Raw genomic sequence first — 12,461 nt, forward strand, 5'->3', positions numbered from 1 at the left:
GGAGGCTTCCTGCTTTGTGACCGCTGCCCAGGCAGCTCGGGCAGCACTTTCTGAGCAGGGGGGGCTTGCAGTGGGGTTTCTGTTTGGGATGCAGGAGCCGGCAGCCCCTGCCCAGGCTCTCCTCCAGACCCCGGGGCTGTCCCTGCACACCCATCCCTCCACGGATGCTCTTTGGGGTGGCCGTGCGCTGGGATGAACGTGGAGAAAGCTGCCACGAGCACGCATGGAGGATTTGCTAGGGTAAGGGTTGGACTAGATGATCTTAGAGGCCTTTTCCAACCCGAATGACTCCAATGCTATCAGGAGGGGAGGCAAGTCTGAGCTGTGCCACCTCTGCACCATCCGCAGGTTTGTGTGAGAGCTGCCTTCACCTCCTTCCACCTAATAAAGCAGTGCATGGGTGACTAAGCAAAGAAATGATGCTGGGAGTGCCTTGGGGTTGTGTTTTGGGCTGAACACAGCGGGGTTGCTCCCACTGACAGCCGGCCAGGGCAGCTGGTGGGTACCCGCGGGCAGCAAGGGGCTGGAGGAGATGGTGAGGCTGCTCTGATCCCGGCTGGGGGCAGCGGGCACCAGGGCTGCCATGTCACCTCCCAACCCCGTTTGGGGTTGAGCTACTCCCACGTAACGCTCCCAACCCGATTTTAACGCTGTGCTCGGGCTGCCTGCCGCTCTGCAGGGTGCGGAGATGGAAGCACAGAAGGGGGAGAGGGAAAACCAAGAGGTTTCCCAGGTGTGATGTGACGCAGCCTCCACACCTTGCGGGATGAGTGCTGCCTCCTGCGAGGGAGGGCAGCTGCCCTGTGCCTGCCCCGGGGACGTGGCCGTGGCCAGGAGCTGCTTTTCCCACGGCCGCGCTGCATCTCCGGTGTAACAGTGACCCCCAGTGTCTGCAGCCGCCTCCCCCAGCTCTTAACGGGATGGCAGTCAAACCCCACAACCAACCTTTCTGAAAAAAAATTAAAAAAAAAGTATTGGAAAGAGAACGCCTGTTTGCACGACTGCTGTTAAGCAGCTATTAGATGGAGACAGGAAAAAACCCCTGTAAGCTGTTGTTCGGCTTTGTAGCAGCAGCGCTGGGTAAGTTGTAATCAGCCAGGTTCCTGGAGCAATGGTAATGATTTGGTCTCAGTGGGATGTTTTGTGCTGGGAGAGATTTACTTGGGTTTTGTGAAACGCTTTAAAAAAATCAACGTTGCTTAAAGCAGTTAAAGCCTTTGGAAGGGGAGGAAGCCTTGGGCATATCAGGTGCCCTGAATTCGTTGGCTGGTGTTTGCTGAGTGCCTTGGGAAGGATTTGCCACATAACCTCTAGAGATAGTTACGAAAACCAGGTATTTGCATCAGAACTGGGGAGGATCTTATTGCCGGCCCTGGTTGGGATCTGGCACCCGTGGCTGTATGGGCGGCAGGGAGGGCAGCGTGGTGCAGCTCCTCTGCCAGCCCAGCACCACAACTGTCCCGCTGCAGACTGCTTCTCTGGATTCTCAGCTATCCCTTAAGGTTTTTCATTAAAGTAATGAATTTCACAATTTTTCTTTGCTGCTCTTTCACGCAAAGCCAATGTACTCTGCTCAGTTGTATTAATTTCTTCAGATTCTAGCATTTCCACATTTGGCTCTCGATAAGGGATTAGAAAGAAATCCAAAATAAGGCTCAAAAAGAGGTTTTTCATCTGGCACGCACAAAATTTAATTGTGTGTCATCAGTTCCCTGTTGTTGCTCTGTCTGGGCTCTCTAGTTCACGGTGTGAACATTCCTTGGTAGTTAACATGAAGGTTTTATCTGGGTTTGAGTGGTGCAAAGGTACTCCAGATAGCACTGCCCTGGGAAGCCGGTGTCGGAGGGCTGCAGACTTGCCTGAATGTTTCAGTTCCAGCTAGTTCTATCAACTCATCAGTGATTCTTCCAGGAGACAGTGGCTCTGGCAGCCCAAAATCAGCAGTTCAGTATTCAGTCATTACCTGAGTTGGCATGACAACATCGTGGCAGCGCGACTGGAAGGAACGGTGGTGAAAGGGCTGTGTCTCCAAAGCCCCAGCTAGACTAATTCATCCTGCCAGAGCTGGCTCTGCGAGGAGGCGCTGAGAGCAGGAGGATGCTGCAGCCCAGGTCTCCCTATCCCGGCTACGAGGCAGGGGAACCTCATTCAGCTTTTTCCCCAGGTGCTGTTAATGAAGAAGAATGCAGCCACCTGAGCTAAAAATAACTTTTCCATAGCAGGAAAAGACCAGTCCGTGCTCCTGCTGGATGCTTGGTTAGTTTGATAGATTTCTCATTCAACAGTTCATAGCTGTTGTGTTTACAGGCAACATTATTTTTGGCTGCCGTCCCCAGCATGTCACTAATGTTTAACCAAATGAACTTGGAGGATTATAACAGACAGGGACACTGGTGGAAGTGACAGGCACAGAGACAAGTGCTGCAAGAAGCTAATTTACACATCGAGTTTCACAGCCTGACCCTCCCTTCCTGCAAAATAAGCTCATCAGCTGCTGCTTTATACCCGCCAGCCAGCTTTCATAAAAATGAGGGAGATCACAAGATCTCCTTCTTTTTTTTTTTTTTTTTTTGGTCTGCCTGCTTAGACAACAGATTCTAATAAAAAGCACTTTATAATATTGTTGAGACTAAGTCCTCTTTTATGTGGAAATGTGAGTTTAATGTAAATAGTTCGTGCTGCTCTGATTCTCTTTAAGGGCTTCTTGGCTGCTAGCAGTCTCTGCGCAGTCTTTCAAGTCACTCAGGAGACAATGCTGTTGAGATGTGGACTGATCTTGGAGGGGGTCTCCATTCTTGCTGCCTCTCCTGGGATGCTCTCTGCACTACGTGATGGATGTTTTCTCAGAGAGGGATCAGCTGTATTTCAGAAAATGCAACATCTGCAGTTGCGAAATTGCCACCATTTTCTCATGAAGTAAGGTTATTGTTGGAGAGAGAACGCAGTGACCAGAATACAAGAGCTCTGCAAAAAGCCCTGGCATTCTGGATTTGTGTGTGCAAGGTGCTGCATCCCCTCACTCCCTGGTGAGCCTGGCACCCAGAAAGATAGAGGGGAAAGACATCCCTTGTAGAAAGCATCTCGGTGCTCTATTTCTGGCATGTGTTATTTCGCTGTCAGAGAGAAGAATTTTAAAAGGCGAATAGAAGACTGGATCCATATCCAGGCAGAGGTGCAAGGGTTAGTCCCGGGTGCTGCCTGCTGTATGGCTGTGTACGTGCTGTGCCACCGAAGCATGCCAGGCTGCAGAGGGCTGAGCCACCACTGCCCTCATCGCTCTAATATGCATGTTAACTTTACAAAGCAGCATAAAGAATGAGAAATGCAAAGCGTTATGGAAAGAATTTATTAAAATCCTCAAAATTCTTTTTTTCTTACTATTTTCAGTTCATGGGGGGAATTAAAGCAGCAACCAAGTTTTCCAGCAACATAAATGCTGCTCTGCAGCCAGCTCCAGTCCTCTTCTGTTTACGAGACAATATAAGTTTTCACTGTATAATAAAAACAATCATCTGTATTCTTTGGCTGCAAGCAACAACACTGTGAGAGAGTGGAGCAAGACTTGATGCTTTTGGAGGAGAATATGAATTATCTTAGCCGCAGAAGACCCCTGAGCACTAAGTGAAATTGCAAAACAACATATCAGGAATGTCTCTGAACCTCAGCAGCTTAACTGGGAGACATTCTGGTTTTGAGAAAAAATGTCTTATCTGAATATTCTCAGAGGTACATTGTTGCCACATTTCTGAGATTCAAATTGTCGCTCGTGTTTTTTAAGGGCAGGTTGCACGGACAAGAATTTTGTCTGCTGACTTGGATTGAGGAGCACAGGAAACATCCTCAAACCTTAGAGAATTGTGGTATGACTCTGACATGAGTGAAAATGTTAAAGGCTTGAAATAATAATAAAAAAAATAGTCCAGGAGGACCCTGCCTGCAGCAGCGTCGGACCTTCGATTCCCTGCAGCGGGTGAGCATCCTACCTCGCCTCCCCCAGTAAAATGAATGAAGATAATTACATACTTAAATCTAGGTGTCTCGCTGCTTTGCTACACAGAAATTCATCTGCTATCGTCAGAGTCCTTGAAGTTAAAGAGGGATTTGAGTTACTAACATAATTTGTTCCCTGAGGGCTGTGGAAGCGAACCGAGAGGCATATCTGAATAATAAGTCCCCAACTGCACATCTTAAAACCGAAGCTAGTGCTGTTCCAGATGCAAGACACTGGCAAGTGGAAGACCTGAAATGTTTATAACCCACACAGCCAGCGGGCACAACTCGTTGTTTTTCCCAGGCAGCAGCCCACCGGGGAGGAGCGGGGCGCCAGCTCCTCGGTTTTGGCGTGCCAAAGGCCGGTTTTAACACCACCCTGACCGGGGGCAAAGCCGGGGTCTGCGTTGGGCCGGGTGCCGTGGTGGTGATCGCCCCCCCCCCTCCCCATACCGGCCCGGAGCCCCCCTCTCTCCGCCCCGGCGGCCGAGGCCTCCCCTCGCCCCTCCTTTTGGCGGGGGCCGCCCGAGGCCAGGGCCCGGCCCCAAAATGGCGGCCGCGGCCTCTCGCCGCCCCCCAAGATGGCGGCAGGAGGCCAGGCGCGGCGGGCCGGAGCCGGGGCTTCGCGTGGGGCCGGCCGCGGGAGGAGCCGCCAGGTGAGGGGCGCTGCGGGCCCGGGGCACGGGGGGAGCCTCCGGGGCGGCCTCTGGATGCTGGCCGTGCCTCCCTGCGCCCGCCCGGGGAGACCTTGGCCCTCCTGGCGGCGTTCGGTGGTGTGGCCCCGGCTGGCGAGCGGTTCCTACAGATATAGTTTGCCTTGCACTTTGTAAAATAACTTAATTTTCCATGTGGTTTCGTGGGTTGTAACCGTTCCGGCAGTTCTGTGCAATTAATGGTTGGTGAAATAGCCCCTCAATCCCCCGTGCAAGTTGCTAATTGCAAGGAAATATCGACCCCTTCCCTGCCATTGCTGCCGCTCGCTCCTGTGCATGGTGTGGGCTGTGTGAACATACAGCATGGTGTACACGGCTGCTCTGCGAACTGTGGCTTCCAAAAGACTTAAAATCTGCCCCAGGAACTGCAGGGAGACTAATTATAAACAGCTGCCAGCTGAGTGACACTGTGTCAGATTTACCCACAGAGCTTACGTGAATGCTTCACCTTTCCCACCTTTATTAAACGTGTGTGCAAAAATACAGTGCCTGAGTAGGGCTGTGTGCTCCAGAGTTAATTTTCGGATTCATAATTAATTGTTTGAAATACTGTGGAATGAGTCTGTGCAGTGTGCTGTTACCCAGCCAGCAGGCTCTGCCAGCAGATGGTAGTTCGTTCTGTTACGCTCATTATGATCCATAGCATCCCTAAGAAAACATGAAGATGGTGATTAGCCACGTCCTGCACTAGTTTACGCTTTGAGAAGATTTCTGTTGGTGATGAGCTATACATTGTGGTCTAATGTAACCTATCTGCTCCTCTTTTTTACATGCATTTTCTAGTAATTATTTTGCTGAGTGTTGCAGGTTAGAATCAGGCTGCAGCTCCTTGACAAACACTGGCTGCTCACCTGATGGAGCCATTCAGTTTCACATCTAGCCTTGCAACTAATGAGATCTGGTGATTTATTTATTTAGTTAGGTTTTTTTTTGATAGCTTCACGATCTGATTTTTCTTCTAACAGTCTTCTTCACGCAAAGCAGCTGACAGACAACCCTCAAAGAGGCTAAAATGTGAAAAAAACAGTCTAGTAAAATCAGAACTAGAAGGTCGTACATGTGGGACTGGGAACCTTGCAGTGAGGAACGCAGCACCGAAAACATCTGCTGAGGATTCACATTCAGAAGATTCAGGAGACTGTAATATAATTCAACAGAAAAAAGGTGAAAGCATTCCAGAGACTAGTGAAGAGAGACAGGAAAAGGAGCATAATGTTTCTTTGAAGCCATTTGCAGAGAAATCAAGTAGTGCTCCTTCAAAAACAGAAAGCAATGAAAATCTGCAAAATCATGTCAGCAGTGAAGAGGAGAGCTGCTGTGAGACTGTACTTTCAGATGAGTCTAGCTTGAAGGATGGAGATGTCCCAAAGAAACCGACGGAACTAGATAACAGTGCTTTCTTGGATGAAGACAGTAACCAGCCAATGCCTGTGGACAGGTTCTTTGGAAACATTGACTTTATACAGGTAAGATGGTGAAAGTCTGTTCACTTTTTATAGACTCAGTTCTGTTCTGTTTCAATATTAGTCTCAAAATTGTCGGCAAGCTTGACCAGCGTTGGTAGTCGGATGAAGAAATATCCCCGTCCACCAAATGGAAAGATTTGTCTCTGTCAGAGACAAGCCGAGTTTATTTCAGATGCAAAATCCTTCTTGGTTAGATTTTATTACTCCAATTCTCTAAGGTAGCCTTTTTACTCACAAAGATATACATAGCTGTATTACGGTGGAAGAATGTTATCCTTTCAAAACAGTTTTTCATTGGTCTCTGGTTCTTAACGATGAATATTTTAATTCTTTGGGATGGAAGTTGATTTATGGCCATCTCTTCCTTTTGAATGCTCAGGGTAAATTTGAATCTTAGGTCTGCATTTAACATTATAAACTTTTGGACAAATGATGCTTTCATCTTTCAGGTGTTTAATGAGGATTGGTGTTTAGTGGGAGACAACTTATGGTTTAGTGGGTGTAGTAAGGATTCATTTGTAGAGTGCTTAACCCTCTCTGAATCCTTTTCAAGACTGCAGAAGGAATTCCAGCCCTCACTTTGACTGTGAGCCTTGGCTGATTCAGACAGGCTCCCCTCCAAGCTCTTCTGCTTTAGCTAAGGGTTTAATTGGATGCCACCACTTCCAAGTGAAGAGGTGTGTGTTAATGCCTCGTGTATCAGTGTGGAAGAATGGGAACTGCTGGAGATGTAGGAGGTCTGCTATTTGCAGCAACTTGATGTAATGATTTTATCATTTTCTTAAAGGATCAGCCAGCAGTTGCAGTCCCAAGCACAACAGTGAGCAGGCGGGAATTCAGAAGGCTACATTTCATCGCAAAGGAAGATGAGGAGGAGGAAGAGGATGTTCTCTAGCAAGAAACTGTAAAACAAAAGAAACCTTTTTTCTTTCTGATGGTGTAATGGTGGTTGGCTGTATCACTAACATGATTTGTCAGTGTTTGCCTTTTCTTAAAACAGAGAACGGGTATAGTTTGTTTCTCTGGAATTGTCAGATGCAGTGTTCTCCCACAATTTTCTGGGGCAGAGTTTGAATTTTCAGTGAATTCAAAATAAATTATGATTTATCATTTTATCACTAGTACTTATAATAAAGCACAGAAAACGCAAGTTTTTATTATTTTGTTATAAACTTGAGTTCATATTTACAGGGAACATTTGGCCTATTCTCCCTCCTTTCTAAAAATTATCTTAGAACACAGTCCTTTTTAATTCTGCGATGTCTGCCATTATAGCTAGTAAAGCAACCAGCTGATAACACAGTTCAAAGAGGGACACCAGCCTCTGCTGTGTAAGTGGTGTTGCACTGCATTATTTTCATCTAAAAAAACAATTGAACCTTTAAAATGCAGTTCTGCTGGCAAAACTCAATGCATGTATGCCAACAGAAGTTGAGTGTCTTTAATCACTGGATGTTAAGTAACTTTGTATTGCTCCTTGGTTCTCTGAACAAGAACCACATAGAATGAAGGTGACTGCATCCCTCTTCCATCAGATCAGCTTTAAGAGTTGCTGTTTTTAATAGTTTTGTAATGCAGCTTGTGCGGTATTTTCAGTTTACTTCCAAGGATTATGAAGTTTTGTAAACAAACGCATTGATGGTGATAAAGGAAGAATAAAGTCCTCTCAGTGTAGGACTTTATCAATAGACCAATGAATATTGATTGCTAAGGAGATGTAGGTCAGTCCTCCAAATGTATTATTTCTGGCCTGCATTTTTAGAAAATAATGAGCAACCTCAGATGATTTCAGGAATTGCTAACTCATCCAATGTTTATGATAATACTTTGAAAGTGTGATTATGCAATAGGCTTCCAGATATTTATTGTTACAAATGTAGAAACTATTTCTAAAAATACAGAGAAAATATAGTCAGCAGATGGTTTAAATAAATATTAATTTCTACCGCTATAGCATGTTAAAACATTCAAAAATCATAAGCCAAACAAATTGTATATGCATGACATGTTAATTTATTCACATTCCCACTCCAGTTGATGCATTGTTTCTGTCAACGATAGTTCTTGGCTCATTTTTACTCTAATTCTGTAACACAGAAAAATCTTAATATTTTAATAGTGTATTCATGGTTTTCAGCACAACTCCATCTTGAAGTTTTCCCAGCTTTCCTTAAATGCCCTATCTGTTGCCTTTTTTCTAGCCAATGGCTTCACACACAGACACTCATTTTAGTTTCACACAGTGCAAAATGGTGTTTTAGATGACATTGTTTCAGAATCCTTGCTGCGATTCCTTCACCAATGTCAGAACAGTACAGTGTGCGTTTTCATCTGTTAATTTGTGTATATTGAGTAAGGTGATCAGGAAGGATCAATTCAATACATTGGTACTGGAAATCCTGTATTGAAAATGCACCTACATAGATTTCATGTTGAAATGATTGGGAAGGGGATCACATTTTTTACTTCAAGTGGATTAATAATGTCTGTAGCAAAACTGCATTTCCAAGACCTAGAAATGTAAGCTCTGGCTCACACAGCGCTATCATCTTAATACAATTCTGTCTAGACTAGCTGAATTTACCTGGGGAAGTAACAGAGCCACTTATAAGAAGAGGAATTAAAACAGAGCTCTTCCACAGAGGTAAGTGAAGTATGTCATTTACACAGCACGAAGTATCTACTGCTACATTCATAAGCACCTTTCCCCATGCTAAATCTTTCTAGACTGCATTGGTCATGCTACATTATACCTTATTAACTACTCATGCACCTCTACCTCCATGTACACACACACAAAGATGGCAGTGATTTTTTATTTAAAAAAATACTCATGTTGTTTCCATTGACGGGCCCTGAATGTTCAGTTGTGATCAGCCTGTATTTAAAAATAGAAAATGATCTATTTGGATTTTGTTACCTGAGAGGTAGGGAGTGTTTTACAGAAGCAACATTCCTGAAAGCAGCAAACATGATTATTATGTAATAAAACTGCATGCATTACTTCAAGCAAGCTCAAGCTAAAGAGGCGAAGACTATTGAAAGGAGAGGGAAATCAAGGAGAGAGATGACAAAGAACAAAGGTGGCAAATGCAAAGATGCACCAGAGCCTTGTGATTCCTTCTAGAGGATCTGCATCTCTGCAACGGTAAATGGAAGGGTCATGGATGAGTGCAGCTATTTTGCAACAGAAACGTCAGCAGCTCTGCTGCTGAATCACTTAGCACCTCTGAAATGACACAGGTTGTCTACCTGGAAAAGGCACAAGGCAAAACAATTATCTTCAAGTATTCTTTGTTTGGCCTAATGTTCATAAAAACAGTCTACTCAGATTAGTTTTTAAGAAGTATTTTGTGTAAGTTTCTGTTTACTGTAAGTTTTAGGCCTATGCTTATCATACCAAGAAGGAGATCATAAGGTATAATCAGTGTCAGCCCCTGGCCTCATTTTTACACAATACAGTTATGAGTCAGACTACCACACTGTCGTTTAAGGAACGCTGGTAGTAAGTGAGAAGGTGGGAGAATCAGGCATGATCTGAACGTATGCTTTTTGAGATTGCAATTGTATTAATGCACTGGTGGTGATAAAGGAAGAAGTCCTTGCCAGAAGAGGCTTGGTAGATAAGTTTTTAAGAAATAAGCTATTTAAAAATGCCACCATCTTAAATGATTTTGTAAAAAGCAAGTCACTTTCGGAGACAGTACTATGAAATCTCGTGGGTTTGCTCCCTTTTTCTGTAAATTTTAGTCTTGTCACAGCTGAGATTATGACCCGTTTTCTTATGGCAAGCAATATGTACAAGTTTTAGATTATCTATGGTAAACAGTAGCTGATAGAAGTATTCCCAGTTCACTTCTCTTCCATCTCGTGTTTTGACAGCTTCTGCCAGTTCTGGGACAACAGTACGTTTCTTCTCTATTCTGTAAAATGCAAAAGAGAAAGCAACATTGCCAGCAAAACTCTCTTGTGATATTTCTTCATTTTCCTTTTAGGGCAAGTTAGATGTTGAATTCTTTCACCATAACTAGGTTTGTTTTTTTTTTTCCTTGAAATTAGTTTAGCAAATCCCATTTGCTTCACAAGTGCACAATGCCTGAAAACAGGTCTGATGGTTTTCACCAGAGACACGTATAGACACATTATACGTACATGTGATCAAGATTCCAGGTACTGAAGAGGATTCTGCTTTCCCTGTTGCTGTAGGGGTTGATGGAATGCTTACATGGGCAGTCATCTCTGTCAAAAGGTCCCTGTAAGACAAAGTAGTTACAGTGAAAGGCGAACTGTTCATCATGCCAGCTCGGCCCTAGCACAGGACTGTCACAGCTTCCACTTGCTGTGACCAGAGACAGATCATGCATGCTGTGGTAACACCACCCTGCCAAACCTCATATTTCTCTACGCAAACATCCAAATAACCGTCTCCTTCCCCTAACATCTAATGTTGTCACTGCAAGCCATGTTAGCACTGAGACTGCTTTAGACAGGGCTGAACGTACCTGACAGGAGAACCATCCCTCCATAGTGCACAGGCGGACTGCTTCCTCCTCTCTCCTGTCAAAGTAGCAGCCATTATATTTCGCAGATTTCAGTTTGTCCGACATCAGGTCAGTTATCCTTTTATATGCATCTCTTGCTGTAGGATGAACGTTTGAAATAAAATTATTAACCTAAAAAAAAATAAAAATTCCTTAGTGCTTATAGCAGGCTGAGGCTCTTTTACAACCACTGTGTTGGACTATAAATCATTTAATATATATGTAGTCACAGAATTACTTTTACTAGCAAGTTGAAAATAGGTTACCTCAACAGAAACTTTTACCTCTTTCATGTAGCTTCGTATTCTGCTCTCACAACTGTACCGCATATAGCTTGATTTGTTCTTAAAACGAGACTCTAGACCTAAAGAGAGTTAGATAAGAGAGTTGTAACTTAGTGCAATACTTTTAGTTCTCTGCATCTGCTTAGCTGGGTATTTATCCCTTCTTTTCACAAAATTAGTATGCACGGGTATTTTTTTCTTTCCATATTTATTTTACTGGTTCAAGGCTATCCTGCTGTCATGACTTAAAAGGACCATCTGTTTCGAGAACAGTAGTTGATGTTTTAGTTGTTAAATGTTTTTCATTAATGTGCACACATGGAACAATCAGAGACTGTGAGAAGGTGACTGAATGACCTGTGACAATGACCTGGAAACTGGAGAATGAACTCACAAACAAAGTCTAAAGAAAGGTTGGCTGGCTGATGTATGCAAATTATCAATATGTTATCAGCAAGTCGTTAGGTGAATGTAAATGTGCTCTATGAAATGTCAGTAGGGGGAAAAAGTTACTCGTATTTTAGAACTGTACTGGATAAAGCAATAGGGAGGGTTTTTTAAAACCATTTCCTGATATAGAAATACGTACATACTTTAAAGAAACGTTAAAATCTTTCTGTTACTCCTCATGACCACCACTCCCGGGGGAGCTGGCTCCTTCCTGAGGCACCTACCTTCGAACCACTTGCTGTCCTCCTGCCTGTCCTCCGCCGAGATGTTCTCGTGGAGGTTGTGGATGAGGTCTGCCAGCAGCTTCTGCCTCCTGGGTGCCTGCTCGTCGGAGAGCAGCTTCTGTGCGGCCTCGACGATGGCGTCGCGCTGGCTGTGGAAGGCGGCCAGGAGCCGCTCCACGTCGCTGACACCTGAGGGGGACGAAGCGGGGATGGCTCAGGGAGATGCTGGTGTGGGCCCTTCACAGGCTCATAGAATGGTTTGGGCTGGAAGGAGCCTCAAGGATCACCAGATCCAACCATGGGCAGGGGTGCCACCACCACATCACGTTGCCCAGCTCCTCGCCCAACCCAGCCTTGACGCCTCAGGGACGGCGCATCCCCAGCCTCTCCGTGCAGCCCGCCCCAGCGCCCCCCGAGCGCACGCCCCCGGCCCACTCACAGCCCTGCCAGCTCTCCCCGGCGCCCAGCAGCACCAGCTCCGTCTGCGGCGGCAGCGTGCGGAAGAAGCCCTCGCTCAGCTCCGTGCCGTCCTCGTACAGGCACAGCCGGCTGCCTGCCAACGGAACCTGCCCCGCGGGCGGGTCAGGGGGGTGCCGGCAGCCCGGGGACCCTCTCCCCGGCTCCCGGCCGGCACCTGCAGCAGGCGGCAGCCCTTCCTCAGCAGCCCTCGAAGGCTGCCGGCCGCCACCCCGAACTTCTGCGCGCTGCCCGCCCGCCTCAGGCGGAACCCCCTCAGCAGCGCCTCCTCCGCCATTTTCCTGCCGCCCGCCCGCCCGCTCTCCTTCTGCCGCTG

General features: G+C 46.0%; 2 protein-coding genes across 2 annotated transcripts; one reads left to right on the plus strand and one right to left on the minus strand.

Annotated features, from left to right (window-relative positions):
* The first annotated feature begins 4,519 nt into the window (after nucleotides 1-4,519).
* C21H1orf174 (chromosome 21 C1orf174 homolog) lies at nucleotides 4,520-7,315 on the plus strand. The gene is made up of 3 exons (XM_035557473.2): nucleotides 4,520-4,646; nucleotides 5,669-6,169; nucleotides 6,957-7,315. Exons 1-3 carry the CDS (start codon nucleotides 4,572-4,574, stop codon nucleotides 7,062-7,064), a joined length of 684 nt encoding a protein of 227 aa, XP_035413366.1. The 5' UTR covers nucleotides 4,520-4,571; the 3' UTR covers nucleotides 7,065-7,315.
* A 1,656-nt stretch (nucleotides 7,316-8,971) lies between these two features.
* DFFB (DNA fragmentation factor subunit beta) lies at nucleotides 8,972-12,456 on the minus strand. The gene is made up of 7 exons (XM_035557472.2): nucleotides 12,303-12,456; nucleotides 12,108-12,234; nucleotides 11,669-11,857; nucleotides 10,995-11,074; nucleotides 10,672-10,842; nucleotides 10,322-10,422; nucleotides 8,972-10,092 (listed from the first exon to the last, which is right to left on the minus strand). Exons 1-7 carry the CDS (start codon nucleotides 12,420-12,422, stop codon nucleotides 9,876-9,878), a joined length of 1,005 nt encoding a protein of 334 aa, XP_035413365.1. The 5' UTR covers nucleotides 12,423-12,456; the 3' UTR covers nucleotides 8,972-9,875.
* Between the last annotated feature and the right edge of the window lie 5 nt (nucleotides 12,457-12,461).

This window comes from Cygnus atratus, chromosome 21, assembly GCF_013377495.2.
Source record: "Cygnus atratus isolate AKBS03 ecotype Queensland, Australia chromosome 21, CAtr_DNAZoo_HiC_assembly, whole genome shotgun sequence".
NCBI classification, from domain to species: domain Eukaryota; kingdom Metazoa; phylum Chordata; class Aves; order Anseriformes; family Anatidae; genus Cygnus; species Cygnus atratus.